The 26,123-nt window shown below is 38.7% G+C and overlaps 1 protein-coding gene across 1 annotated transcript in view; it reads right to left on the bottom strand.

Annotated features, from left to right (window-relative positions):
• ADGRV1 (adhesion G protein-coupled receptor V1) overlaps positions 1-26,123 on the bottom strand; it is a 280,088-nt gene that overhangs the window by 78,179 nt on the left and 175,786 nt on the right. Inside the window, exons 84-85 of the mRNA XM_057404316.1 lie at positions 8,238-8,354; positions 587-765 (exon numbers count right to left, since the gene is read on the bottom strand). Of these exons, the coding sequence (XP_057260299.1) occupies positions 587-765; positions 8,238-8,354 (296 nt within the window). The remainder of the gene's footprint in view (positions 1-586; positions 766-8,237; positions 8,355-26,123) is intronic.

The raw sequence follows: 26,123 nt of genomic DNA, 5'->3' as shown, positions 1-26,123 counted from the left end.
GGTTATGTATAGCTTTCAAAGGGCTGTGTTAATTATTGGCATTATATCAGTGCTCAAATTTGGAACAGTTTGGAATGTAATATATTCAGTACTCCAAGAGAAACCCTTCAGAAAATATATTTGACATGTTACTATAGTAACATTGTTTAGCAAAGAATATATTTTGCCAACCTGAGAGACAGAGGATTTAGGCTTGGTTTGGTGTGGTGTTTTTTTAAGCACTGGAATTACACGGAAGAAAAACATGCTTCTTCTGCTCACTTCTGCAGCAGTAGCCACTTCTATCCTTTATCCTGGAATTGCAGAGTCTTAGCAAAGAATAAATAATTTACCCACAAAGCAGACACCCTGGAGATGGCACTGCCAATGCTCAGCTCGGGATGGAACTGTGGAGAAACTGGAGCAAAGCCCAAGTGCAGCATTGCATATGGGTGACATTCTTGCTTTATCTCCACCAAACAAGGAATCCTCTCCCCTTACTGCATTTGCCTGTATCTCTATCCCCTTTTCTACATGGAAGCAAATTAGGTATATAACAATATGGAGAGCACAATAGCTAGACCATGCTTTTTTAAGAAAAACTTACAGATCACTGTAGACAAGGCCGTAAATCTGTGCTGTGCTGTGATGATAGATTCCTCTCAGGATGATTAAAAGCAGGATCACAACAAAAGCTGGAAGCCCCCAGCTCAAAAGGAAGTAAAGCAGATAGCGCCGCTCTGTGTGCTCATCATTCATCACCAGGACGTACCAGAAATTAACAGCCTAGAGGACAATGCAGAATATCAATGAGTAGACTTTGTGGGTGATTACCTATCCCCCCCAAAAAATCCCACCCTGGAAGTCATAATACAGCATATTTCTGTCCCAACATATGTGTGTATATATATATATATATATATACACATTTTTCAACATAAATATTCTCCATTTATTAAGTAATCAGAAAAGACTGATTATAAAGGAAGTATGCCTATTTATGTAACTGGTTTGAAATTAGATTATCAGAGAAAATGGGACACCCTGTTTAGTAGAAAATATTATTTCTGTAGTGCAAAAATAGCTTTGTGGTGTAAAAGTAGCTTTTTTCTTGGATTTCCATACCTTCCATACCTTCACAGAAAAGACTGACATATAATATTGCTTTTTTTCTTGGATTTCCATACCTTCCATACCTTCACAGAAAAGACTGACATATAATATTGCTAAATCTGGTCTGTATTAAATCTTCTTATACTACTATTTGGCTCTGCATATCTTCTTGTAGAAAATGCCCAATCTCTGGCAGTGTCCAAGGCCAGGCTGGATGGGGCTTTGAGCAACCTGGTCTAGTAGAGGATGTCCCTGCCTGAGGCAGGGGGTTCGAACTGGATGAGCTTCAAGGTCTCTTCAAACCCAAACCAGTCTGAGACTCTGTGATTCTATTAGATGCACTAACCTCCTTCAACGGTTCTGCTGTGGTCTGGTTCTGGGCTCACTGGTAAAACAAAGACACAGACCCCAGCAAAGGGCCATGAAAGTAAGTGATTAATAGAGCGGAGGGTCTCTCCGAGGAAGAGAGGCTGAGAAAGTTGTGGCTGTTCAACCTGGAGAATATGAGGCCCAGGGGTAACTTATCCACGTGTATAAATGTCTGATGGAAGGGACTGACAAAGAAGGAGCCAGATTCTCCTCAGTGGGGCCCAGTGACAGCACAGGAGGCAATGGGCACAATTAATACATATGAAATTCCATCTGACCAGATGAAAAAGCCTTCTTCCTGTGAAGGTGGTCAGATGCTGGGCTCTCCAGAGAGGTTGTGGAGTCTCTATCCTTAGAGATAATCAAAACGTAACTCAGCACGGTTGTGGGCAACGTGCCCAAGCTGACCCTACTTAATACAGGGTGTTGGACTAGACAGTCCCAAGATGCCCCTTGCAACTTCAATGATTCTGTTTAATATTTGTATAAGAGTTTGAGGAAAAATGTAAATAAGTGAATGTAAATTCACATGCATCTCTACAACAAACAGTGTCTTCTTATGACCAACTTATCATCAAACAGCATAACTAAGACTTTAAAACCATATAGGAATCAAAATTAAAAAGTGGAATAGGTGAAATCTCTTTATGTATTTGTATGATTAAGGAAACCCTTCAAATAAAACAATATGTTTAAGAGATTTGCTTGGATCTTTGCATTTACTTTAAGAGGATAATAGGAGAAACACTTTTCTAGGTGTTATGCATTTTTACTATGTTACAACTTTCTAATAAACACCAAAACTATACATAATAAAAATATTTTGCAAACTATTTCTTTATTTAATCCACTTCAAACATTTCACCAGCTACAGCTTTGCATGCTATGTAGTTATTTATGGCCTTTTTTATGGGGCAAGTAAGGGATTAGTTTTGTCTTTTTTGGCCTAGAGGGCATCTAATTCAAGCTCGTGCTTGTGGCTTGTCTCTACAGTCAATGGAGAGAAGACAGACATCTTCAGGCACTCACTGATCCTTACCCAATCATATGCACCTCTCTCCACTATGTAGACAGCGATTTAATATAATAATGTTGATTTATGTTCTTAGTTTGTAGCTGTCTATTGTTACGAAAGGTATAATCCATTCATGGTGCCAATTGCAAAATTATTATTTGCAATAATCATATTTTGCATAATCTCCTATCCTTTGTGAAATTGCAGATTTACCTCAGCCAAGGCTTTGTCTACCAGTTTGCTCAGAAAAAACTGAATTTTCACAATCAAGTACTTAATTAGTGGTTTGTGGATTCCTTATGTAAGTAAGAAAGTTAATTACAGCTAAAGGGTTTTTTTTTATTTATATAACATGAACATACAATACCTTCTACCATGCATCAGAAAGCACATTGCATATGCTAAGAACTTGTTAAACAAAAATATATATTAGTTTAGTGTGTTAAATGATCCCTTATGGAATGACATTTTATAAATACATCCAGGGTATTTAATGATATACTAATTGTTATGACCTTTTTTATTTTCATTTGGTGATTGGTGTTATGTGAACAAAGGCAAAGTTTGTTTTCCTTAAAAAAAAATACCAGGAAAATCTTAATATATGATTGCAATTGCCCTGTATGTGTTGAGAGAACACACTAGAACTATTAATTCCATTATTCGACATTCACAGGAAGAAAACTAAACAGATTCAAAAGGTAGTTAAGAAAAAATATCCACCATATGTGGAAAGATTTGGTTGTTATTTTATGAAGTCCTTTTCTCTCTTAATTTTTACATGGGCTTGAAAACCTATCCAAGATTCTGTTTGTCACCTTATGTCAAGAAATGTTCTTCAAATTACATGTCCTTGCAGTGCTGACTGGGCTGTGCTTAACTGCAAGCATTTCCAGACAGCAAAAGCCTTGAACTGATTTATGCCATTATGTTCAGAGATTGTTGGTTCAACTAATTCTGACAACCTGGTGAACACTGCTCTCAGTCATCCAACTAAGACTGCTTTCCAAGAAATCGTACCTTACATCCTTGCTCAGGGTTTGCTTAGCCACGTTTACCTATCTCACCTCATTTATCACAGAACACTTTAACAGCAGTGCTGCTGCAAAGCTATAAGTGGGTTTGGATAGTTCACCATGTCCTGCACAGTAACATTTCTGGTTTGATAATTGTAATTTCTTGTCTTCAAACCATTTTGATGAAGCAAAATTTAATCAATGAAATATAAATAGTAGAGATAATTTTAGCAAATCCTTCACTGTTGCCAGGTTGCAACAATAACTACTTCTACAGAAGAATAAAGCATACAGTCCATTTCCCAGCTGCCCAGGTGGAAGAACAATTGTGCAAGTTGTTTTTCTTCTGATGTAGATTGCAAATTAATTACAAATTCAAATAACACTCTAATGAGACAATGCAAACTTCATTGAAATTTCTGTCTTTTAGAATGAGGCAATTAATTGCAATCACCTTCCCAAAAGTAAGAGTGCTTTTGTTTATTTCTTTATTCATTCATTTATCTTTAGTAATAATCTGTGGATATCCAGTAAGTATCTGCTGCAAAATATTTTGAATAACGTCTTTCCTGTCTCAGTGGGAAAACTATTTCCCTGCTTTCTTCTTTTAAGAATGGTCACAGCTTTCCTTTTCAGAATGTTTGCATGCTTTTATATAATTCCTTTTTCAAAGCTATTAAAAAAATCATTCTTAAAAATAAGCATTAAACTCATTATAAGCTAAGTGCTTGTCTTATAAGTCTGCAATAAATTTGACAGAAAATTTAAGGTGCCAGTAAATCCACAGAGGGGGAGGATTCAGATATAGGTGATAGCAAGCTCATGACCTTCACTATGATTTGCTTATTGAACTGCCACTTTTGGTGTTGACTTACTCCAATGTAGCAACAGTTCAAAAAATTATGAGTCCACCTTTTCCCATAATTTTATGTCAGAATTAGCAGTTGAGTACTACACAATTATTTTTTCTTTAAAAATTCTTCTTCAAATTTTTAACTTCTTTTTTCTTAAACATTTTTTTTTCTGTAACAAGTTAAAAAATGCTAAAAGAAGAAAATTATTTTTTCTGATAACTGGTTGTCATAGTGTAGGTTTATCATGGAAAAAGGAACACAGTACAGAAAGACATCTGTACTGTGTGCTCCTAAGATAAAAGCATAGACTACATATGAAATAAAGCCTTATGCTGTAGCAATGTACATATGTATGAAAGGACATTTGTCAAGAAGAAGATTTCTGAATTTCAGATATAAGACAAGTATTTCAGACTAAGCTGTCTTTGTGGGCACAAAGAGTCATTTGCATCTTGGTTACACAGATACTTCTGCAGTCAAGAAAGCCTCATCCTTAAAAAACTGGGTAATATCAACATTTTGCAACTTACAAAAATCTCCATATAAAAGCCAAGAAACAAGACTATGCCATACAGAGAGATAGGAATAATCAAGAAAGGTTGAGTTAATGTGGCCTCTGTTCTGACTCTGAAAATGGACCAGGTGACCCCTGAGGTCCTTTGCATTTCTGCGTTTCAGTCAGTAGGTGGGTAGAAGCTATGTGTGTAGTACAAATACTGATATCAAGTGTAAGCCCACAAATACAAGAAACTAAAAATGAAAAATTATTAGAATATGAAGCTATATAGTTGTTTTAACCACTAATAAAATACGATCAAATGCTATGTATAATTACTATAGCTAGCAATATGCAGAAGATAGAAAAAATAGGACAAAAAGGAAAGGAAGTTGTCCTAGAGTCTAGAAAGTTGAAGATCTTTGATCTAGTCTACAGAACTGAATTTGCATAGCTCCAAATGTAGTGTTAAATCTGTGATTTCTTATAGACTTTCGTTGACTGGAAACATTGCTCCACTACCAAAAAGCGCTTTTAGTCACTTAAAATTGGTTTGGATTTTCTGGATGTTTCAGTTCCACATATCTGCACATACCTGCATGCAGCTGGCACTTCATTTTCACATCTACACACTCCCGTATGAAGAGATCAAGGCCGACACTAGCACATTTGTATAAAATGAGTCAGTGCTCAAGCACATGCCCTACACTGTGCAGCCTCCCAGAGGGCAGAGTGACCTACATGGGGGATGCAGAATCTGCTTACATATTTTTCCTGATCCCAGACAGAGGTATTTAAGTCCCATTTTAAGTATAAATACATTGATAATTCTGCCTTTCAGATCAAGTCATGTGTAATAAGTGTACCGTACTGAGAAATACGACCATTCATTTCCCAGGAATTTAAATCTGACATTTAGACCCAGACTTCTCACATCAGTCTGGTTTTCCCCTGAATCCACCAGCTTTGCTAATACTATCATGGGGACCATTTCAAGCACAGAGATGTCCCAGCACTCTTTTACTGCCCTGGCATTGCTTCCTCACTGTGCAATGATAACTACAATTTCAGGATCTTTTCTCAGTCAAAGGGAGTAAATTGTAGTTGAGGGCTGGGTTGATCTACATTTCAGATTATTTCTTTCCTTTTGGATCTTTCAAACTTCAGGAATTATTCACAGCTGAAGATCTACACCTACAAAAAAGGACATCCCCTTCATTCTAAGTTTTACTCCTGGAAGCTCTTGTCAGCTTATCATTCAGCATTCTATAAAGTATTCCCTCTATGGCACCTTTGTCCCCTCAGATCTGCATGAAGAGTCTTCATGACTAACACAAGCCTGAGGCTCCACTAAATGCAATGGTGACACAAATTCTTAGGACCTGGCCAAAGTCTATTCCAACAAAAATAACAATGGATTTCAACTGCAACCAAAAAAATTACCAACTTTAAACAGTCATACTTTATTTGTTTGTTCTGTCATTCTAACTGATTAATCCTTAGAAGAGCAAGCAATTGAAACAGGAATCCTTTTGCAACTTAACATAATGTAACACACTTAGGATGGGATGATGAAACACTATAAAACACCGAGAAGTCAAAACATGATATACCCCAGTAAACCTGCAACTTAAAAGTATTACTTTGTCTGTCCAAAATAGTGAATTCGCAAGAAACATGATGTGACTTAGGAATGAGGTGAAGGAGCAGCTGTGAAGACGAATATTATTTACTGTTCAAAATATAACCTAGGTTTGTTAACCTGTAAGAATATCATAAACTAAGCTAGGAAAAGAAGTACAGCAGAAATATTTCTGTACTGAGACAGTAGAAAACAACATCCACTGGAAAGAATATTTAGCCTTGCTAAGTGTATAATTTCAGGAAAATGAGAATTAGTATCACTAAAGACAGAGGAGTTTAGATGTCCATCATTACAAGCAGTTGCAGCAGCAGTGTACATGACAGACTACCTACTTGTAGCTTGCTGAGACAATAGGCACATTGGAGCTTTTTAAGAGAAGCTGCTAGGGCTCTCAGAAAAGTGAGCCTGACAAAACCTCAGGAAAATGACAGATACTACATGAATGTCACTGAGGGTGAAAGCTGTGTTTAGATATAGCCTAATTTGCAATTCTCAGTTTGGTCTCACAACTTGCATATTGGATGATTGTCTAGAGCTGAATATACAAAGCTGTATGCAAAAAATAAGGGTGCTATGGATAAATCCTATTAAAATAATAGACAAAAAAAAAACCAAAATGGCATAATCCACACATTAGTGCTAAATATACATTTCTACACGAGTGTGTGATAATGTATTTTCTGCATAACCTCAGAGCCTGTTATTTTGACTAATTTACAATTGGTAATAGTCCATAACAAATTGTTCATGGTGTCCGACATTAATTCAATTGTGTTTACACCATGTTTTAGAATGTATCAAAAGAACAATGAAGCTAGTAAGAAGTCTGGAGAACAAGTGTGATGAGAAATGGCTGAGGAGATTGGGATTTTTTAGGCTCAAGAAAAGTTGGCTTAGGGGAAACCTGATTGCTCTCTACAGCTACCTGAAAGGAGGTTATAGTGAGGCTGCGGTGGGTCAGTCTCTTCTCCCAGGTAACAAGTAATAGGACAAGAGGAAATGGCCTCAAGCTGTGCCAAGAGAGGTTTAGACTGGACATTAGGAACAATTCCTCCACTGAAAGTGTCATAAGCTATTGAAACAAGCTTCCCAGGGAAGTGGTGGAATCACTCTCTCTGGAGGTGTTTAAAAAGACATGTATATGTGGTGCTTAGGGACATGGTTTAGTGGTGGACTTGGCAGTGCTGGGTTAACAGTTGGACTCGATGATCTTAAAGATCTTTTCCAACCTAAATGATTCTATAAATCTATGCAAATTCTGGCAATATTCATAATGTATGTACTCCTTATTTTAATGCAAAATTATGAAGGTATGTTTCTTATATTCTGTGATTCTAATGACTAAAATGTTATTGACTCGAAATATTACAGTGTAGTTTACACTTAATATTCACCTCTAGGAGACTGTTTCAAAAGACCAAGTGAAAGATGCTTAGAGAATCTATTAACTCTAATAAAAATAGTTCTTCATTATTTTTAGACAGTAGTTTTTACAGCTTACTTTAACAAGTGAGAAGTGGGAATTCTTACATAGTTGTAATAGACATTAGTGGGAAAAGTCTATGGTTCAAATATTTACCCTTGCAGATGTAACACTCTAGTTTTAATAAGGACCATCTAATGTTTTGCCTCTCTAGTAGCATTAGATTCAGAAATACATATACTATGCTATAACAGAAACACAGTCTAAGCATCAGCTATTTTTTATAGAGGTTTTGGAAAAGGGTTTAAAAAAGACAAAGAGACCAACCTGAATAAGCATCCAGCTGAACTGGCAGAGGTAAAGGTAATGTGTAATAGATGCAAGGGCAGAGCAGCTTTCCTCTGAGAGATGTTGGCTTATGTAAGCAGAGGCCAGAAATGAAATCTGCAAGGAAAAAAATAATATGCCCATATTGGAATTAAACAAAATTAATTTAATAATAATAATGAGGGAGAAAAAAGTATTTTCCATTTGGAAGTAAAACATACACTCAGTTACCATTCCAGAGATACCTTGGACATTTAATATTTACCCAAAAGAAGTGACCTTTTAACACCATCAGCCACAAAACTAGCTTTAAACTTTTTGCACTCTAGTATCCATTACATCCATACCTGAAAAGACTATAGAGAGACTTCATGTTTATTAATATTGCTTCCCAGACTAATTGCCATGCAACATTAGACACCAGTTTTCCAACTGAGTGGGTATTTTCCTCCATAAAACAAAAAGACAATATCATCTGATCTCAGTAAGGCAAGAAAATTTATCAAGTAATCAGACTCAAGAGGCATTTCCTGTCTTCAGACTGTCAGATATGTAGCAATATTACACTCCATCACATAAGATAGCAACACTGAACAAAAGCGAGTAAGAATTTCTTCTGTTGCCTAAGACCAGACCAGGATTTCACACTCACAAGGCAGGTATAAGTTCTTTTGCAGAGACATGCCCAATGTCAAAGGACTATTCCTTGGCTGGTTAAGCAGCCAATGCATTGTCTAAGGAACAAAGGTATCCTGACTCTGACTGTAATGAACGCTGCTAAACAATTTCAAAATCGGATTTAAAATTAAAACACAACTCAGAAGCTTTTAGCTCTGTCTTCTGTGAACTTCTTTACAGAGTACAGTCTACAAGCAGAGTACAGTCTACAAGCAGACTTCAAAAAAAAAATTGAAGTGTTCACATAAAGAAATGCTCAGTTTACCTACTGAACACCTGCAGTAACTGATGATTTTTTTCTTTCCTTTACAAGGAATACTACTTTGACCAACAGCACATTGACTTGTTAGTCAATAGAGAATATTATCTCACAATGAAATGGAAGAATAAGAATCAGCAACTAGATGACAACTGGACTAAAATCAATTATGAGATGCATTTCATTATCTAAAGGAAAAAAAAAAGCAATTTTATTATTTTAAGTGGTGTTCATCAGTCTTCTGCTGTGAACTGGAATCCAACCACGGCCACATAACTATTCAATTATTAAAAGATTAACACACAGTTTAATATTTTCTTCTACTTGTCAAATTCTGACGCTGCTAACACAAATGCTATTGTCTGGAGTGGGTTAAACGCAATTGAAATGTGTGTGCAATAGCTGGCTTCCATGAGGGATAAACACAAGAAGTATTTGTGTAAACAGCTCCGTAGCACCAGCTAGCTCAAACAGCACCATCAGTATTTTTCCTGAAACTTGAGCAAATGCTTCTACTTACAACAGGAAAAAAACAGCGTTCATCTGGGTGGACAGGCTCTACCACTTTTTGTTATCTGAAGGCCCATGTATGTGCCAACAACAGACTGTTAGGCTAGACAAAGAAGGGATGAAAACACAAAAGCAGACTGACTGAATCCTGGAAACATGGTTTTGCACCTTCTGGACTGAATATTGGCTTTATTACATATGTAATCAAATTATATATATTTCTCATTATTATAACATATATATATAAAATAATATATATTATTCTCATTGTTATAATTGCTCATGTTTTAAGAATTTTTGTTTTTAAACAAAAAATGTATCTTGTTATGGCAACAGTTTTCCAACCAAAACAATGCAAAAAGTCCAAATATTTGCTAAAAATGCATACTTTTCATGGATACCATCTTTTGTTGAAGTAAATCAGCAATACAGCTGAAGTAATCCTTCGGCTAACGATTCATTGAATATAGTGGCATTACAGTGTTTTAGACAAAAGAGAAGGCTAATGATTTAAAAGATGCAAAGACACATAGAATCATAGAATGATTTGGGTTCGAAAGGAATTTCAGATCATCTAGTTTGAACCATGGCAGGGGGCTTCTGTACTTTGCTTCGTTTTTAACTGTAGGGGGCAATCTATAGACTGATTAGGAGGGTGAATCCCTGGCACAGGTTGTCGAGAGAAGCTGTGGCTGCCCCATCCTGGCCCAGTTCAAGGCCAGCTTGGATGGGGCTCGGATCAACCTGGTCTAGTAGAAGGTGTCCCTGCCCATGGCAGGGGGTTGGAACTGGATGAGCTTTAACGTCCCTTACAATCCAACCATTCTATGGTTCTATGATTCTATGATCTTCTGTAATAATGAACTTCTTACTTTAATAAGCAAAACGCATACCATATATTGTAATAAGTTGTTCCTTTTTGGAACATTAAAAAATACATATTAGATGCATTCCTTTTGATACCAATTGTTCAGAGCTCTTTTTACAGAGATAGCATGAAATTAAATACCCCTTTTTCAAACAATCTGTATAACCCGCCATTCTGTTCTATGCCAAGGTTATAACGTAATGCTTCTTCCTGGTAAGACTTGACCAAAATGGTTTATCTAAGGGATAACTAGTGACTGAAGTTATTTAAGTAGCAGGCTGTTACTCTTGATAATTTGTGATAGTTCTGTGCCACATTCAAAATTACAGTGATAGCCTATCAGTCACAGGTTCCTCTTGACAAATTGAAAAAATGAAAGTTAAAAACTAAATTACAATAAATCAATGCACTTCTCCTAAAGAGCAAAAAGGTCTTTGACAGAGTTCCCACCTGACAGTCATTTACTCAGTTAATTAATCAAAGGATACTGCAATCCCTTTGTAACTCTAAGACAATTGCCTAGCAGTTACTTGAAGGAAATTAGCACCTGGGTATTCAACCTAAGCCATCAGCACCAAACTATAAATTAATAAAACCAGGTGATTCACAAAACTGTACATTCCTGTATGACGAAGAGTAATTTTGTACCACATTTTCCAAGCAGCAGGCTGTCTCAGAACATCACTCCTCTGCTATTTAAGAGCTGCCTCCTATTTTCCAGACTGCACTTATTCGTGTTTAATTTATATCTATTTTTTCTTCTTTTGGAAGCCTCTCAGGTTAAACAGGATTTCCTCCTCCTTGAGGTTTGCACTATCATGAATTCACGGAAAGCAGCAGCATTCTTCCCCAGGCTTCATTTTTCAAGGTTAAATAAGCCAACCACTGCACAGCACCGGACTCTGTAGCGAAGCCTAAACTGGGCTGGACAGCAAAAGCAGTTTAGTTCCAGGAATACAGCATCACAGCATCTGCCAAGATGAATTTATCTTGTTTCTCCAAGTAATCCTATGTAGTGCATTGTGAAATGTGTACTCATAAGCGCAAAAACCTATCTTTGTGCAAAAGTCTTTGCAGCTTGTGCATCAAATTCATCATCTTCCCCTATACTGATGCCACTTTGATTCTGTCCTTCATGAACATATTTACCTGAGGTTGGATGGAGAAGAGCTGCAGAGGTTTGTAACATTCTCATCTGGTAGTTTTCTTATCTCCATATATCTCATGCAAAGACTTTTACTGATAAAAGGTAATATCTCAGCGATCATCTGGTACAAACAGTTTTTCTTCTCATTTTCAACTCACTACTTCTTGTCCCAGACTTAAAGCTTTGCTGTTAGCCTACAAGTTACAACTTTTCACCATGTTCTCATGTTCTTGGAAATATGCCTGTATTTCACTCTTCAGTCTTCCAAGATATCCATATCTTCCTACCTGCTACCCCACTATCATTTTGAAGGGTCAGTCCTTCTCTTTCTGCTGTCAGCGCATTTTGCCTGGCACATTATTTTCTGTTCCACAAACAGAACAATGCTTTAGGATCAGTGAAATACCTCTCTTCATAAACCACTCTCCCAAAGCTGTCATTTCCCATTAGTCTGTCTCTTTCCACATCCCAGCTCCTCAACTAATCCTCCTCCATTTTGATTTTAACAATTATGTGACATACCATCCATTTTAATGCATTTATCTCACCAAAGAAAGCTATCAGACTAGCCTGGCACAATCTAAGTATAAACACACAGGAGTATTATTCTCCACTTCATTTACTACTCTGCCTTGGGTAGAATTTTTTCTGTCTGAGACTGAATTGAACGGTCTGAAGTTGCCAGGATTTTTTTTTTTTTGTTATATATATATATCATACTTAAAAGTTCGCTGATTACACTGAGCTGTGTGGTTCAGTTGACTTTTGGGAGGAAGGGATGAGATCCAGAGGGATCTGGACAGGCTGGAGAGGTGGGACCATGTGAACCTCATGAAGTTTAACAAAGCTAAGTGCAAAGTCATGCACCTGGGTCAGGACAATCCCAAGCACAAACACAGACTGGGAGAGACTGGATGGAGCAGCCCTGAGGAGAAGGACTTGGGGGTGTTGGTTGACAAGCAGCTCCCCATGACCCAGCTTCAGTGTGCGCTTGAGCCCAGAACCCCTCCATGTGCTTGGGCTGCATCCGCAGAGCTTGAGCAGCATGTCGAGGGAGGGGATTCTGCTCCTCTGCTGCAGCTCTGGAGAAACACCCCTCCCCCGCCCCCCTTCCCCCCTCCGGACGTCCTGCGTCCAGCTCCAGGGCAGCAACACATGAGGGGTGTGGAGCTGTTGGAATGAGTCCAGAGGAGGCCATGGAGAGGCTGTGAGGGCTGGAGCAGCTCTGCTCTGGAGACAGGCTGAGAGAGCTGGGCTGGTTCAGCCTGGAGAAGAGAAGGATCCTTAAGGGGAGACCTTAGAGCAGCTCCAGTGCCTGAAGGGGCTACAGGAAACCTGGAGAGGGGCTTTGGACAAGGGCCTGTGGGGACAGGACATGGGGTCATGGCTTTAACCTAAAAAAGAATAGATTTAGATTAGATATTAGGAAGCTCTTCCCTGTGAGAGTAGTGAGGCATTTATGGCATGATAAAGGCCAATGATTCCAACGATCCACTGATAAAGGCCAATTCCAATTGAAAATATCAGCAGCACTTCAATTACTTCTGGGTTTAAGACTGCATCTAATCTTACACCAAATGTTTTGAACTTGTTTGGAAAATACTGTATTAAAATGGTTAACAAACATTGTGGCATTCCTTCAGAAAGGTTCTACAGAACTCCAGTGAAACTGGTAAATACTGAAAGAATTGTTTTACAAAGACCTGAGTATATCTGATGCAATATAAGCTACACCACTAGTAGTAAAACACTAGAAATACACCATGCAAAAATAGAACATGTTTTAGAATAGAATCATAGAATGGTTGGGTTGGAAAGGACCTTAGATTATCCAGCCCCATGCCATGGGCAGGGACACCTCACACTAGACCATGTCACCCAAGGCTGTGTCCAAACTGGCCTTGAACACTGGCTGATGTTGTTGGCAACCTGTTCCAGTGCCTCACGACCCTCACAGTAAAGAAATTCTTCCTTATATCTAATGTGAACTTCCCCTGTTTAAGTTTTAACCCGTTACCCCTTGTCCTGTCACCACAGTCCCTAATGAAGAGTCCCTCCACAGCATCCCTATAGGCTCCCTTCAGATACTGGAAGGCTGCTGTGACGTCTCCACGCAGCCTTCTCTTCTCCAGGCTGAACAGCCCCAACTTTCCCAGCCTATCTTCATACAGGAGGTTCTCCAGCCCCCTGATCATCAGTGTGGCCCTCCTCTGGACTTGCTCCAACAGCTCCACATCCTTTTTCCGAGGAGGACACCAGAACTGTACACAGTACTCCAAGTGAGGTCTCATGAGAGCAGAGTAGAAAACAACAACTGATACTGCAAAACTCCCTAAGTAATAAGTAAAATTAAGGGTAAAAGTAAAATAATAAAGTCATAAAGTAAAATCAAAACCTGATTTATAATTTTCAGAATTGCAAAAATGTTTTCACCGGGGGAGGATAAGTCTGAGAGCAATATTCTTGTCCTCTTGCAAGAAGTACCATAAAAGGCAGCCTGTTGTGGTAGTTGAAATAAAAAGAATACACTTTGTTATGATCAAGAGAAAAAGCTGTGGAGAAGGCTAATCAACCCAGGCAGACATATAAGCACCAAGCAGCAGAACAACAGACATTTAGCTCTGTCAGTGTGCGCAGTTAGTGCTTTGAGCATCTGCCCAAAGCAGTTTCACTTTTCCATCGGAGAGGAAGCAGCTTTGCCTCCTGCACTGAGAAAAAGGTCCTTTCCCAGAACCAGTAAGCAACTTCCCTGGAACACCTCAGAGCATGCCAGTGAGGAGCATGTCAGTATACTCGTGTCGTATTTTTGTAATTCCCATAAATCCCTCTTTCACAGTATGACTTGCAAGTGTTTAGACACTATCTTCTTCTAGACAGAAGTCTTCACGTATGTCTTCTAGAATTGGATCTTAATGCTGGTAATTTCATTTCTTTTCACACTAAACATTTGTTGTCTTTTATAAATGTCATTATTTTTGTTTTAACAAATAAAAATTTATTTCTTTGCTCCGGGTAGGAACAGACTGTCTTCCTTATAGAGCCTGTTTACATGCATTCATATTAAAAAAGAAAACAAAACAAAGAGCCCAAATGCATGCTACACGTCATTATATCAACCCAATCTCAAAAAAGTAGTAGTATCAAAGGCATACTTTACAGTGCTGCTCCTTTTGTTGGACTTAATTGCAGTGAACAATAACATAAGAAAATAAACACATTAAAAACTCCCATGTCCTGACCGAACTGCTCTCTTCTGCTTTGAATTTACTTTATATGGATAAAAAAAGGAGTTCCCTCTTTGAACACAGGGACACTGCTTAATACTAGTGCATATGAATCGTACATTTTGTTACTTCTTGGTAGGTCAGGACAGCACTGATGTGAGCCAAGTGTTCCTCTCATGTTTTGTGCTCCGTTATTAAATGGCAGGACCAAAAATACCAACAAAGGATGTACAAATAATTGCAGAGATTTATAGACACTAGCAAAAATTCTAAGCCACTCTTCCTGGAAAAAGTAACAGTACAACATGGATCATGTTTTGGAGCACAGAAGAAAAGGTTATACAATTTGGATAATTCAAAACACAGTGTTAAACAGGGTCAAAAGAAAAATTCTGTAACTAACTTTTAATTTCATATTTATTCTGTAATAGTGATGCTAAAGTAAGCAGTTAAAGTTCTATTTCTGAATTTACACAGACACTAAATAACTTCACAAATCACTAAACTGTTTTAGAAATTACCATACTTCAGAGAGGAGTGCCTTATAACTGACACACCAAAAAACAATACATCTGGGTTTAGCTTTATTTATGGCTTCAGTTAAGCCAGTGAACATACATACTAAAAAATAAGCACCTTATGAACAACTACTCCAAGGTCTTACTCTATAATTTTCAGGAATTGTGTATTTTAGAGGTATCTTTGTGTGTATGAATTATTTACTCAAAATATATTGTTCATCTATCACTGTAAAACAGCACTTTAAGAAAAGCTAAACAGCCAGCTAAAATAAAATCACTTGAAATACTGACAGTATATTTACAACAGTGACTCATGGTGCTTTTGTATAAAGATGTTTACACTTTATTACGCAGCAGCAGAACAGGCAAGCATTGTAAGCAGTGATTAGGCACCAGCAACCATATGTTACTCATTCCCTTCCCTGAGTCGAGCAGGATGGTAGTTAGTTTCATGCTGGGTTCACTCCCATTTTTAGGGCTCAGGGACTTTTCTAGCTTCTCTGAGCAAGGCAGCAGGCACTCTGAGGGTGCAGGGTCCGAGGCAGGAGAGGGAGAGGCACCATGATGTGCAGCAATGCAGCCCACAGCTGGCCAAGCAGCAGGAATTAGCTGTCAGGGAAAGGCTGAGGTAGCCTGCACCTCCACAAAAATATTCTGACACAAGCACCCAGCTGCATGGTCTCCTCTAACACAGTTTCTCCTCTGTTCCAACCATGCTGTCCCTTACAAAGAATGTGTCCATAGAATCCCAGACTGGTTTGGGTTGGAAGAGAACCCAAAGCTCATCCAGTTCTAGCCCCTGCCATGGGTAGGGACACCTTCTACCAGAGGAAGTTGCTCCAAGCCCCATCTAACCTGGCCTTGAAAACTGCCAGGGATGGGGCAGCCACAGCTTCTCTGGGCAATCTGTGCCAGGGCCTCACCACCCTCACAGGGAAGAACTTCTGCTTAAGAGCTCATCTCAATCTCCCCTCTGTCAGGTTAAAGCCATTCCCCTTTGTCCTGTTCCTACAGGCCCTTGTCCAAAGGTCCTTTCCAGGTTTCTTGTAGCCCCTTTAGGCACTGGAAGCTGCTCTAAGGTCTCCCCGTAAGAAGCCTTCTCTTCTCCAGGCTGAACAAGCCCAGCTGTCTCAGCCTGTCCCCGGAGCAGAGCTGCTCCAGCCCTTGTAGCATCTCCATGGCCTCCTCTGGGCTCGCTCACTCCAACAGCTCCATGTCCCTCTTGTACTGGGGGCCCCAGAACTGCAAGGATTGGGTCTCACAAGAGCACAGTAGAGGGGGAAAATCCCCTGAGAAGTGATACTTGATTTTTAATACTGAAAAATAAGTACTAACAGGCTCTTAGCAACTCCTAACCTATTTAGTTTTATATACATATTCAGAACAATTTATCTGGCATATTACCCTGCAAAGACAGTTCATATTATCACCTCCGTTTAGATCTGGGACAAAGATGCATGTTGCTTTGTCACTCCTTATACAACATGACCCATACCTCCTGAGACCCAATGCTAGATCCTCAATAACACCACACTTTTGCTATAATGATGCAAATAGAAGATGAAAAAGCCTTTTTGTAAAACCATCAAAAATTATATCTAGAATCTTTTCCAGTTTCAAGCACCCAGACACAGCTCGGGGCTGTCTGAATTGGATTCTGATTTGGCAGACCCAAAACAAGCTCTTCTGATGGATGCTGACCTTTTGTGATGGGATCTGCTTTTTGTTGGCTCTAGAAGTTTAAGTGTGATCTATACAGACTTAGGGAGTTCACTGGGAAAAACTGTTAATAAAATATGACTTTTCCTCATTTATGTATAGTTCTTCTTAAAATTCAGGTGTAAGCTTTCTGCAGTAAGTGCACACAGATTTGACAGCATGACCATTTATTACCTCTAAACTGAATTTATTACTCTATCCAGGGTCAGTGGTATGTGGTGCTGGGAAAGTAAAATTACTGCACAGAAAACACATCTGTTAACTCCAGATGCTTTATTTAAATAGCTAGAAATGGTCAACGCCCCATGCCTATCAGTGTTTAAGAAGCATTTGGACAATGCCCTTAAAAATATGCTGTAACTATTAGCCCTAAAGTGAACAGGCAGTTGGACTAGATGATTGTTGCAGGTCCCTTCCAACTGTAACTAGTCTATTTATTCTATTCTAGAAATAACCTGAAAATGAGAAAGATAAAATCACTCGCAGCTCTCTTGCCACCTGCATGCCTACAGGAAATTCTCCTGTGGGAATGACAATACAGGGTAGGGCAGACTTACCATAAATTGGGGTCAGGATGCTGTCAGGGTACCCCCTTGGTTGCTATTTTAAGTATGGTAGCAGAGGTCTCCCATGCTTCTCTATATGGCTAGCGGCTAGCCAACTGTGAAGGATAACTTTTTATCTATATTCTTAGAAAAAAAATAATCAAGATGTAATAATTACAGAGCCATGGTGTATCTTCTGGTTTCACTGTGCTTCAGTAGGCAATCTCAGCTGTGAGACCAGTCCCCTTATACTGGTCTGGAGATCCTCTTGAGGGGCTTTTACTTTTCAGTTAAAACGCACTAGGTTAAGCAAAGACCTCCTAGTTCAACTGTTAATGGTAATCTGAGTCAAGTTTACAGAATTAGTGGCTGCGTAATCAGCTCAAAAAGCAGGTACACTAAAAATATAACCTCAAGCAGAAGTGATAATAAATAGTTATGCTTTTCACTCATACCTCTGCTGGATAGACAGTGTGCTGTCTAGTCTCAAGAAAAAAAACAGAGGTTTATGTACAGAAATCAGGATCTTCACAAGCCTATGGGATCTGTCTTAATTTATTAGAAAAGCTGTTCTAAAATGAAGTTTCATGTGATATAAAAGAATATATAATTTAAGCAATTCAAGTCTTGACAGCTTTTAACATATGAAGAAAATTCACTTAACACAACCCAGGCCCTCTTCAACAAGGGCTCACAGGTAAGTTTCTGAGCTCTACCATTATTTGTAACCCGTGATATTAAAGAAATGCTGGACTTACTTAAATATTTGTGGCAATCTTTGATCCAGATTCCTTCTAAATGTCGAAATACAGCCTAGAGAATGCTGAGTTCAGTGATCAGTATTATCCATTGTGATATAGGTATCTTTACTGCTGCTTTCTCTGTGCAAAAGGCTTCATAATTACAGAGCAGAAGGTTTCCCTCCCTAACAAAAATAGAACACAAAACCTTTGGATCCTGTTGTGTTAATGGAAAGATTGAGTTTTGAACCCACAATAATCAATGTGAATTAGTAAATTGCACAGGCTATCAGAAGCAGTAAAGATTTAAGGTGATTCCACTGGAAGACAAGACTTTTCAAATGCCTGTAATAAAGCCATCTAGAGCACGCCAGCTAGATTATTAAATAGCATTAAATGATCTTTTAGTAGCCATTGTTTATCTATTCTGTACAGACTCACCTCGTCTGTAAACACGCGGGGAATGAACTGGGTCACTAGTGCTCTGAGCAATAACTTAGATTAAAAACAGGCAAACAAAGAAAAATGCATTAAATATGCCAGAAAGATAAGGATCCCAGAACTGTGACTAATCTAAAGTAATAACATATGTGAGGTAATAAATAAAATTTTTAGTACACAAACAGACTCGTAACAATAAGCTCCAGTGTGTGGTTCAAGTAATTATACAACTTAGAAGCTGTATCCTGCTGCCACAGACTTTGTTCAAGGGTACAGACTGTATCGCTTTTTCAGACTCAAACACAGAAACTTCCTTATCTAGCTAGAATCTGTGCTCTGTGGCTCTGCCAATACGTGAAAATGAACTGCAGAGCGAGTCACTTACTCCTAAAATAACTGCTATTCTAACTGTCTTCATGCAAAAATGATTTAAAATAAACTGATGTTTATTCTGGAATAGAGCATCTGCATATGAAACTAGTCTGAAAAATTACTCTTTACTGTCTACTTCATTATTCTGATATTTAGTGACTAGAAGTTCAAGTAAACTCTGGAGAATATAATGATTTCTGTAATAGTTTTTCATAGTTTCTCATGTATCATGAGAATGCAGACCACATTAACTTCTTTGTCTAAAGTAAGTGGGCTTGCAGATAGTAGTCAAAACCCAGACTTGGCAAAATTTCTGAAGATAGAAAATGATTCATGTTTAATTCTTGAAAATGACCACTCAGATGTTATTAAAGAGACTTCTGTTAAAACAGTAATGTAGACATAGATTTCTGTATTTAAAAACAATAAATACTGTCTGCACTGTATCTATAGGTTATACAGTCATGGCCAAGGTTGGTCTAAGTAGGTTCATATGGTGTAATTTCTGTTTCTTAGTCAGGATTTCCTAACAAATGCTGAAGGAATCTGACCATGCAGTTCTACACTGTCAAAAAGTCAGCTGCTTTTCACGTGTTCATGTCTTAATTACTCAGAATTTGAAACATTAGTTTGGTAAACTAGTACCAGGGGACCCTGGGAATGAAGCACTTAAACATATTCCGTGCTTTGGGCATCATTTTGATCATACTTGTACTTATTATCACACTTACTAACTTCCAGTTCCTGATGCACATTTATGGAACAGCAAGATCAGTCTGGCTGCCCCTTTAATCAAAGCACAAATAGAAAGGAGGTTTGCTTTCTATGTTTTTCATTTTCCCATCAATATGTGAAATTATTTGTGTAGTTTAAGAAAAAGATGGGAAGAAACCTGGAATGTGAGGCAGTCTTTTCACTTCACAACATTTCAGATATTTCTAAACCATTACTACTATAAAAATCCTCAAACTGTGCATCAGAATTAAAGAGATATTTAATCTCTCATACCCAAAGTATAGCAAATGACCACTGATTTGCACTCACCATAACCAGGTGCAGCTAAATTTTAAGCACTGTAGGTGTTCTGAAGCTACAATAGGTAAAACAAGTTATAATTTTAAAATGCTGGAACTGGAAAGGTGTACTTGTATTCTCTCATTTATACACACTTCTCTCACTAATTCTAACAGTTTTAATGTTGTTATAATAGCTTTAGGTTTTGCTATGCGTAATGGACACAGGATTGACTGGTGATTCATACCTCTCTTGACAGAAGCTGTGGGCCACAGGCCAATCTTTTTTTATCTCAGCTTGTACGAGTCCCCTTGGTCCAAAAGTTTTCAAACTGCATCCCTGATCTTTTACTGAAAACAGACAAAATATCTGAAACACCTCTGCTCTTACTTGAACAGGAACAGAAACACACTGGTAACTCATTTTCCAGGGAATCTATTGACTAGATTAGATCTAGCAGGCAACACACACATTAAATTTAATGCACTAAAGGAAGATTTCCTGCACTAATGGAAATCTTCAGCATTCAAACAGAAAAGTTGGGTTTAAAATATACTTGACTAAAGCAAAAAGGCCTTTCTGTGCCTGGATTACAAGAGGTGTGGGACAAAGTAATACTGCAAATCTCTTGGGAATAATGGCCTCTGGAAAAAGAGCCTAAACCTATGGCTTCAGCATGGATTTCTCAAAGCATCATACTGGTATGAATGAGGCAGCTCACAGCTACCAGGGAAATTTCAAGCTCTCACCTGAATGGGGCAAAAACCCCTATTGTATCAGTATGAAGCCGAAATCATGATTTGGGTCTATTTCAACATCCTCATGTTGTAGGAACGTATAGGAAGTTGTATTATTTAGGAATGTAATTTTAAAATGAAAATTCAGGCTGCAGAGTAGCCATATCCAAATTTTACAGCCTACTGCAAGGATTCACCCTCAGTGGTAGGCAGGTAACAATGGGTCTGCACATCTTTCCCAGCCGTGGCAATCCAACTGGCTGGGCAAATAAGGCCACCTACAGAGAGACCATTACATCAGCTGTGAGCAGCTTCAAGACTTTTACGATTGCTGGGCATCGGTACGGAGGCTGCAGTTACTGCTTACATGTGACTGCAGAGATAGGATGCTGCATGTGAGAAAGACTGCACAGAGCAGTCAAAAGGCAACCACAGGAAAACCAGATTTGTGATAACATGCAGCAGGATCTGAGCCCATACTTTTGTCTTGTTGTGGATTTTTTTTAAAAAAGAACACCTCCCTGAAACAAAGCTGTTATGTGATAAATTGAAAATTATTCCTGTTTTTTTATGTACTGCTTATTTGATCCTCAAGATTTTTTCACTATGATATATCAAACTTTATGGCTTCACAGGAAGAAATATTTAGATACCTCATCTTCAATAACTTTTTAGGATGCTGTTTATTAGATGAAAAAATTATGTCATAAAACCTTAATGTTTTGTGGAGAGATGATGGTCTCTGGCAATGTTTATTCACCCAAATCGCTTCCTTTCTTGCAATAAAAAGTGTTCTTATAGAAAGCATGAAACACAAAATGAGAGTGTAGGAAAGATAGGAGTTAAAACAAAGCACAATATTAAATGCAAGCACAATTGAGAGAACATGGAAAGTGAATGTTAATGTGAGACACCAAGTCTTCTCCCAAAATAGTTTTTTCTCCTTTGTTCTATACACATCTTTCAATACCTAAAGGGGGGCTACCAGAAATCTGGAGAGTGACTTTTTACAATGGGTTTAGACATTAAGAAGAAGTTCTTCCCTGTGACGGTGGTGAGGCCCTGGCACAGGTTGCCCAGAGAAGCTGTGGCTGCCCCATCCCTGGCAGTGTTCAAGGTGAGGCTGGATGGGGCTTGGAGCAACCTGGTCTAGTGGAAGGTGTCACTGCCTGTGGCAGGGGGTTGGAACTGGATGAGCTTTAAGGTCCCTTCTGACACAAATCATTCTATGATTCTAAGATGAACTTCTGGCCTTGATGCAGATTCCACTTATTTTGCCAACAAGAAGCAATAACACCTCTGAAGGGAAGTGGAGGATGAGATTTATACTAATTACAAGATAGAGAGTGAACAAGATTCCTAATCTCAAATTCTTGTTTTACTTTTTTCCTTGTAAAGGGTGAACACTGAGTGACTTCTGTCATCTGATTCTGTCAGCTCATCTTAAAGCAACACAGGACAACATTCAAAAACTCTCCAGGAACTCCAATGGTCTGTTCCACTGCCTAAGGTGGTACCAACCCTCTCCCACTGACTGCAATGCCAGTGACGATGTGGCCAAATGAGAACTTCAATGGGCTCAGTGATGGGTCCCCACTGGTGTGGGGATATTCTGCAGACAGGGATGAGATGCCTCTTCCAGCAAGTGTGGCCCCATACCCAGCACCTCCTCTCCTTGGGTTTTGTTCCCAGCAAAGCACAACCCCACCCCCAGTCACTTACATTTAATCCACTGAAACTGAGTTTTTAATAAATCTAATTATGTGATCCCCTGACCTTCCCTATGAGAAAAGCAAAGCCCATTCCTAATAGGGAAGTAATTTTTGAACAACTCTCTCTTTCATTGTGTCAGACTGAAACCATAAAAAGTAACTGGAAACATTTCAAATTCATTTCCAAATGAACCTCTTTGCACAAAAATTGCTATTAGACCAGAAAGTATTTCACAGCTGATCAAGATGCTATGGGGGTTTTAGGCTTAAAAATGTTTCCTAATGTAGCTTCTGGACCAGTAAAGAAAGCTTGTAGTAATGATGATTCTTTTTTTGTCTGGTTTTTGATGCTAGTTAAATCCAGACTTTTCTATGTACCACTAGCTGACTGACAAATCAAGCTGCAAGAATAGTAACTCTTCTGTGACTTTGAAGGATGTATGCTGTATAATGCAGTGTGATGGAGAATTATCTTCAAATAATAACTCAGATACAGCATTGAGAGTGAGGGGATATCACAGAATCACAGAATCCCAAGGGTTGGAAGGGACCTCAAAAGATCATCTAGTCCAACCCCCCTGCAAGAGCAGGGTAACCTAGAGTACATCACACAGGAACTTGTCTAGGCGGGCCTTGAATATCTCCAATGTAGGAGACTCCACAACCCTCCTAGGCAACCTGTTCCAGTGCTCTGTCACTCTTATCCATAGCTTAATGTTTTTTTTCTGGGATCATTTTAAACACTGAATGTGTTCCTGCCACTCAGAGCACAGAAACCAATTTTCTCGTGGTAGGACAGAGTAAAACAACTGCAGATTTCTTTAGAAAGGTTTTTTGTAAGCTGATAGATGCATTTCTCTGCTGAGGTGACTGCAGCTCCTCTGCAGCTCTGTAAAGCCAGAAGTGTTTGTGTTTATCAGGCCCAAAATGATGAATATTTCTCATGGATGTGTGGTGATTCTGCATGCAAGAAAAGCCAAGACAGAAAACAGAGTTCTGAAAAACAGCTTTGAAGAACTTACTCTTAAATCACATATGCAAGGAAAACAGGCCAAGCAGAATGGCTCTGTGTATGGGTGTATATATAAGGAAGCAAACGCCCTCTCTGGTTAACTAATAGTTCTAAAGCAGTTAATCCCACATTTACTTTTAATATGTGAACAAAAGCACTTTTTTGCAGCCTCTTTTTTTTTCTAGGAACATGGCATTCTCCTCCTTATCTCTTATTGCAACACAAGCCAAACACGAAGTTTGTTTGTCTTAAAACAGTCATACATCTCAAACCTTCCCTCTCTAGAGATCATTTCTGTATTTAGTTTCAACATTTTGCTTGTTCCTACAGAAAAAGGGATGTTTTTGCTGCTACCAAGTGCTTCAAATGCTTCTTATGCTTGACTCTACTAATAATAGCAATGTTCTCCTCAGAACCCTCCCATGTGTTAAATTAATCAACACTAGAAGGTCAAACATGAATAAAGTAGCTTATGCCCATTAACTGAAATGACCTCATCACCACCAGTTTTGCTTTTCTGTTTCTTCTTAATATGTTCATGGAGTCAATTACTATCACTGAATTATCTTCTGAATGCCAAATCTGTACTGGTTCCATGCCATTTCCATACTGCATTTGTGGATGAGCTTGCTTGTGCTTGGCTCTCGACAAAAAAGCAAAACTGGATTTTGTAATTTCAAAGAAAACAACTTAATTTCCTTAGTTTGTTGGTTAACCTCATGTGTACAGGCATATTCCGGCACCCTTTCCCTCTGCATCTCCCCATTCTACTACCCACATCCAGAGGCTATGATTGCAAATAGCTCAACCATGTGTCCCCAGACCCTTTGCTGCAGTGAGGACAGACTTCGTGCTGTGTGTGACCATTACTCAACATTGCTTAATATCAGTTTTAATTTGCATTGTATCTTGAACACAGATGTGACTTCATCTGCCTTATGCTTTAAGTCAGCTAAATATGAGGTAGCTCCAGATCAAAAGCTGTAGATTTTGGCTAACACTATGTAGTATTTGAGAAACTAAATCTTGCTGAGAGGCTGAGCCCTCCATCAGTTAGAATACAAAGCCACTCTAACTGCAGCTTACCAGTTTTGTTCAGAGCTGGCCTGAGTCCAGCTTGAAGCAAGAGAAGTGTATACTTACGTCTGCCAGGAAACAACAACACAGGCATACCCTCGCTCTCCAAGGCCTGATTAATAAAACGTCACTGAATAAGATTAAGTTCATACGCTTCATTGTTTTGCATTGTCCTGCCACTCAGATGGAGTTCAAGGCAAAGTATCAGGTGGAAAAGTAGGGTTCTTCTAAAATTTTCCAGCAATTGAAGGCTGCTGTAATGGCCCCTTTGTGTCACTGACACAATTCACAGTGAAGCAAAGCCATTTGGTGAGGTAGTAAAAAACCATGTGAGTGGAGGACCACCACCCCCTTCCCCAGTTCTTCATCACTAAAAATGTTGGCATATTAGAAGACTTACCAAGTTTCTCCAACTGTGCTATCTGCTGTAATAAAAAATATTATCTTGTCCTACAAATTTTGCTGTGAGCACACTGCACCTGCAGCAGCATTACTACCTGAATCATACTCTTATTTAACGTATCCTTATGAAAACATATAGCTCTCCTTTCTGTTTGAGTGGATGAAGTGTGCAGCATAAAAATACAGAATCAGGCAAATGGACTAAAACCCCAGTGTACAGCCTATACCAGGATGATCCTTTCCTACACAGACCCATATTCCTCACTGCAGATTTTTCCTCTGCTTTCCTGTGTGATATATGCACAGCCGGCAGCCAAGCTTAGAATCTTATCTGGAAGCAATGGGAATGCAATCAAAAAGTTTAAACTCTTCACTCCACATGATCAGTCATTTCCACCATTTCTTATTACAAAGTATAAACTGATACATGAAATAAAGGATCATTTTCCTACGATTTACCATAATTTTGTCTTGAGTGCAAATGTAAAACCTAAAGGTTACAAAACTTAGTATCTATGCAGAACAAATAAGCCCAAAATTCTGCTAATACTTTTTTTCTCCTCACAGTATCAAGCCTGTTTACTTAATAATTTGTTTGCTGGTATCTGTAACATACTGCAGATATTGTGACTGCTCAACATGCAGCATTAATTCAAAATACTTTAGAGACAGCAGTATAGGAATCCCTTTCATTCCCCCCTCTGGTAAATTAATTGTAAAGAAAATCCACAGAGAATAGGTACAAACCCCCCACATGAATGGATTTGAAGAACTTGTGAGCATTCACGTTGGAGCGTGGGTGAAGACTGCCTCTCAGTGGGCATGTCTGTTCACTTCGAAAGTCACTAAGTTGAAATCCCCCATCGTCATACATGTTCAAGTGGTTTTGTCACTGTCCAAACTGAACA

The sequence above is a fragment of the Pezoporus wallicus genome, unplaced genomic scaffold, assembly GCF_028554395.1.
Source record: "Pezoporus wallicus isolate ANWC-B61680 ecotype Strahan unplaced genomic scaffold, APGP_CSIRO_Pwel_v1 contig_4322, whole genome shotgun sequence".
In the NCBI taxonomy this organism is placed as follows: domain Eukaryota; kingdom Metazoa; phylum Chordata; class Aves; order Psittaciformes; family Psittacidae; genus Pezoporus; species Pezoporus wallicus.
Note: the sequence above shows the minus strand (reverse complement) of the source record. Positions and strands in the feature narration are given on the sequence as shown.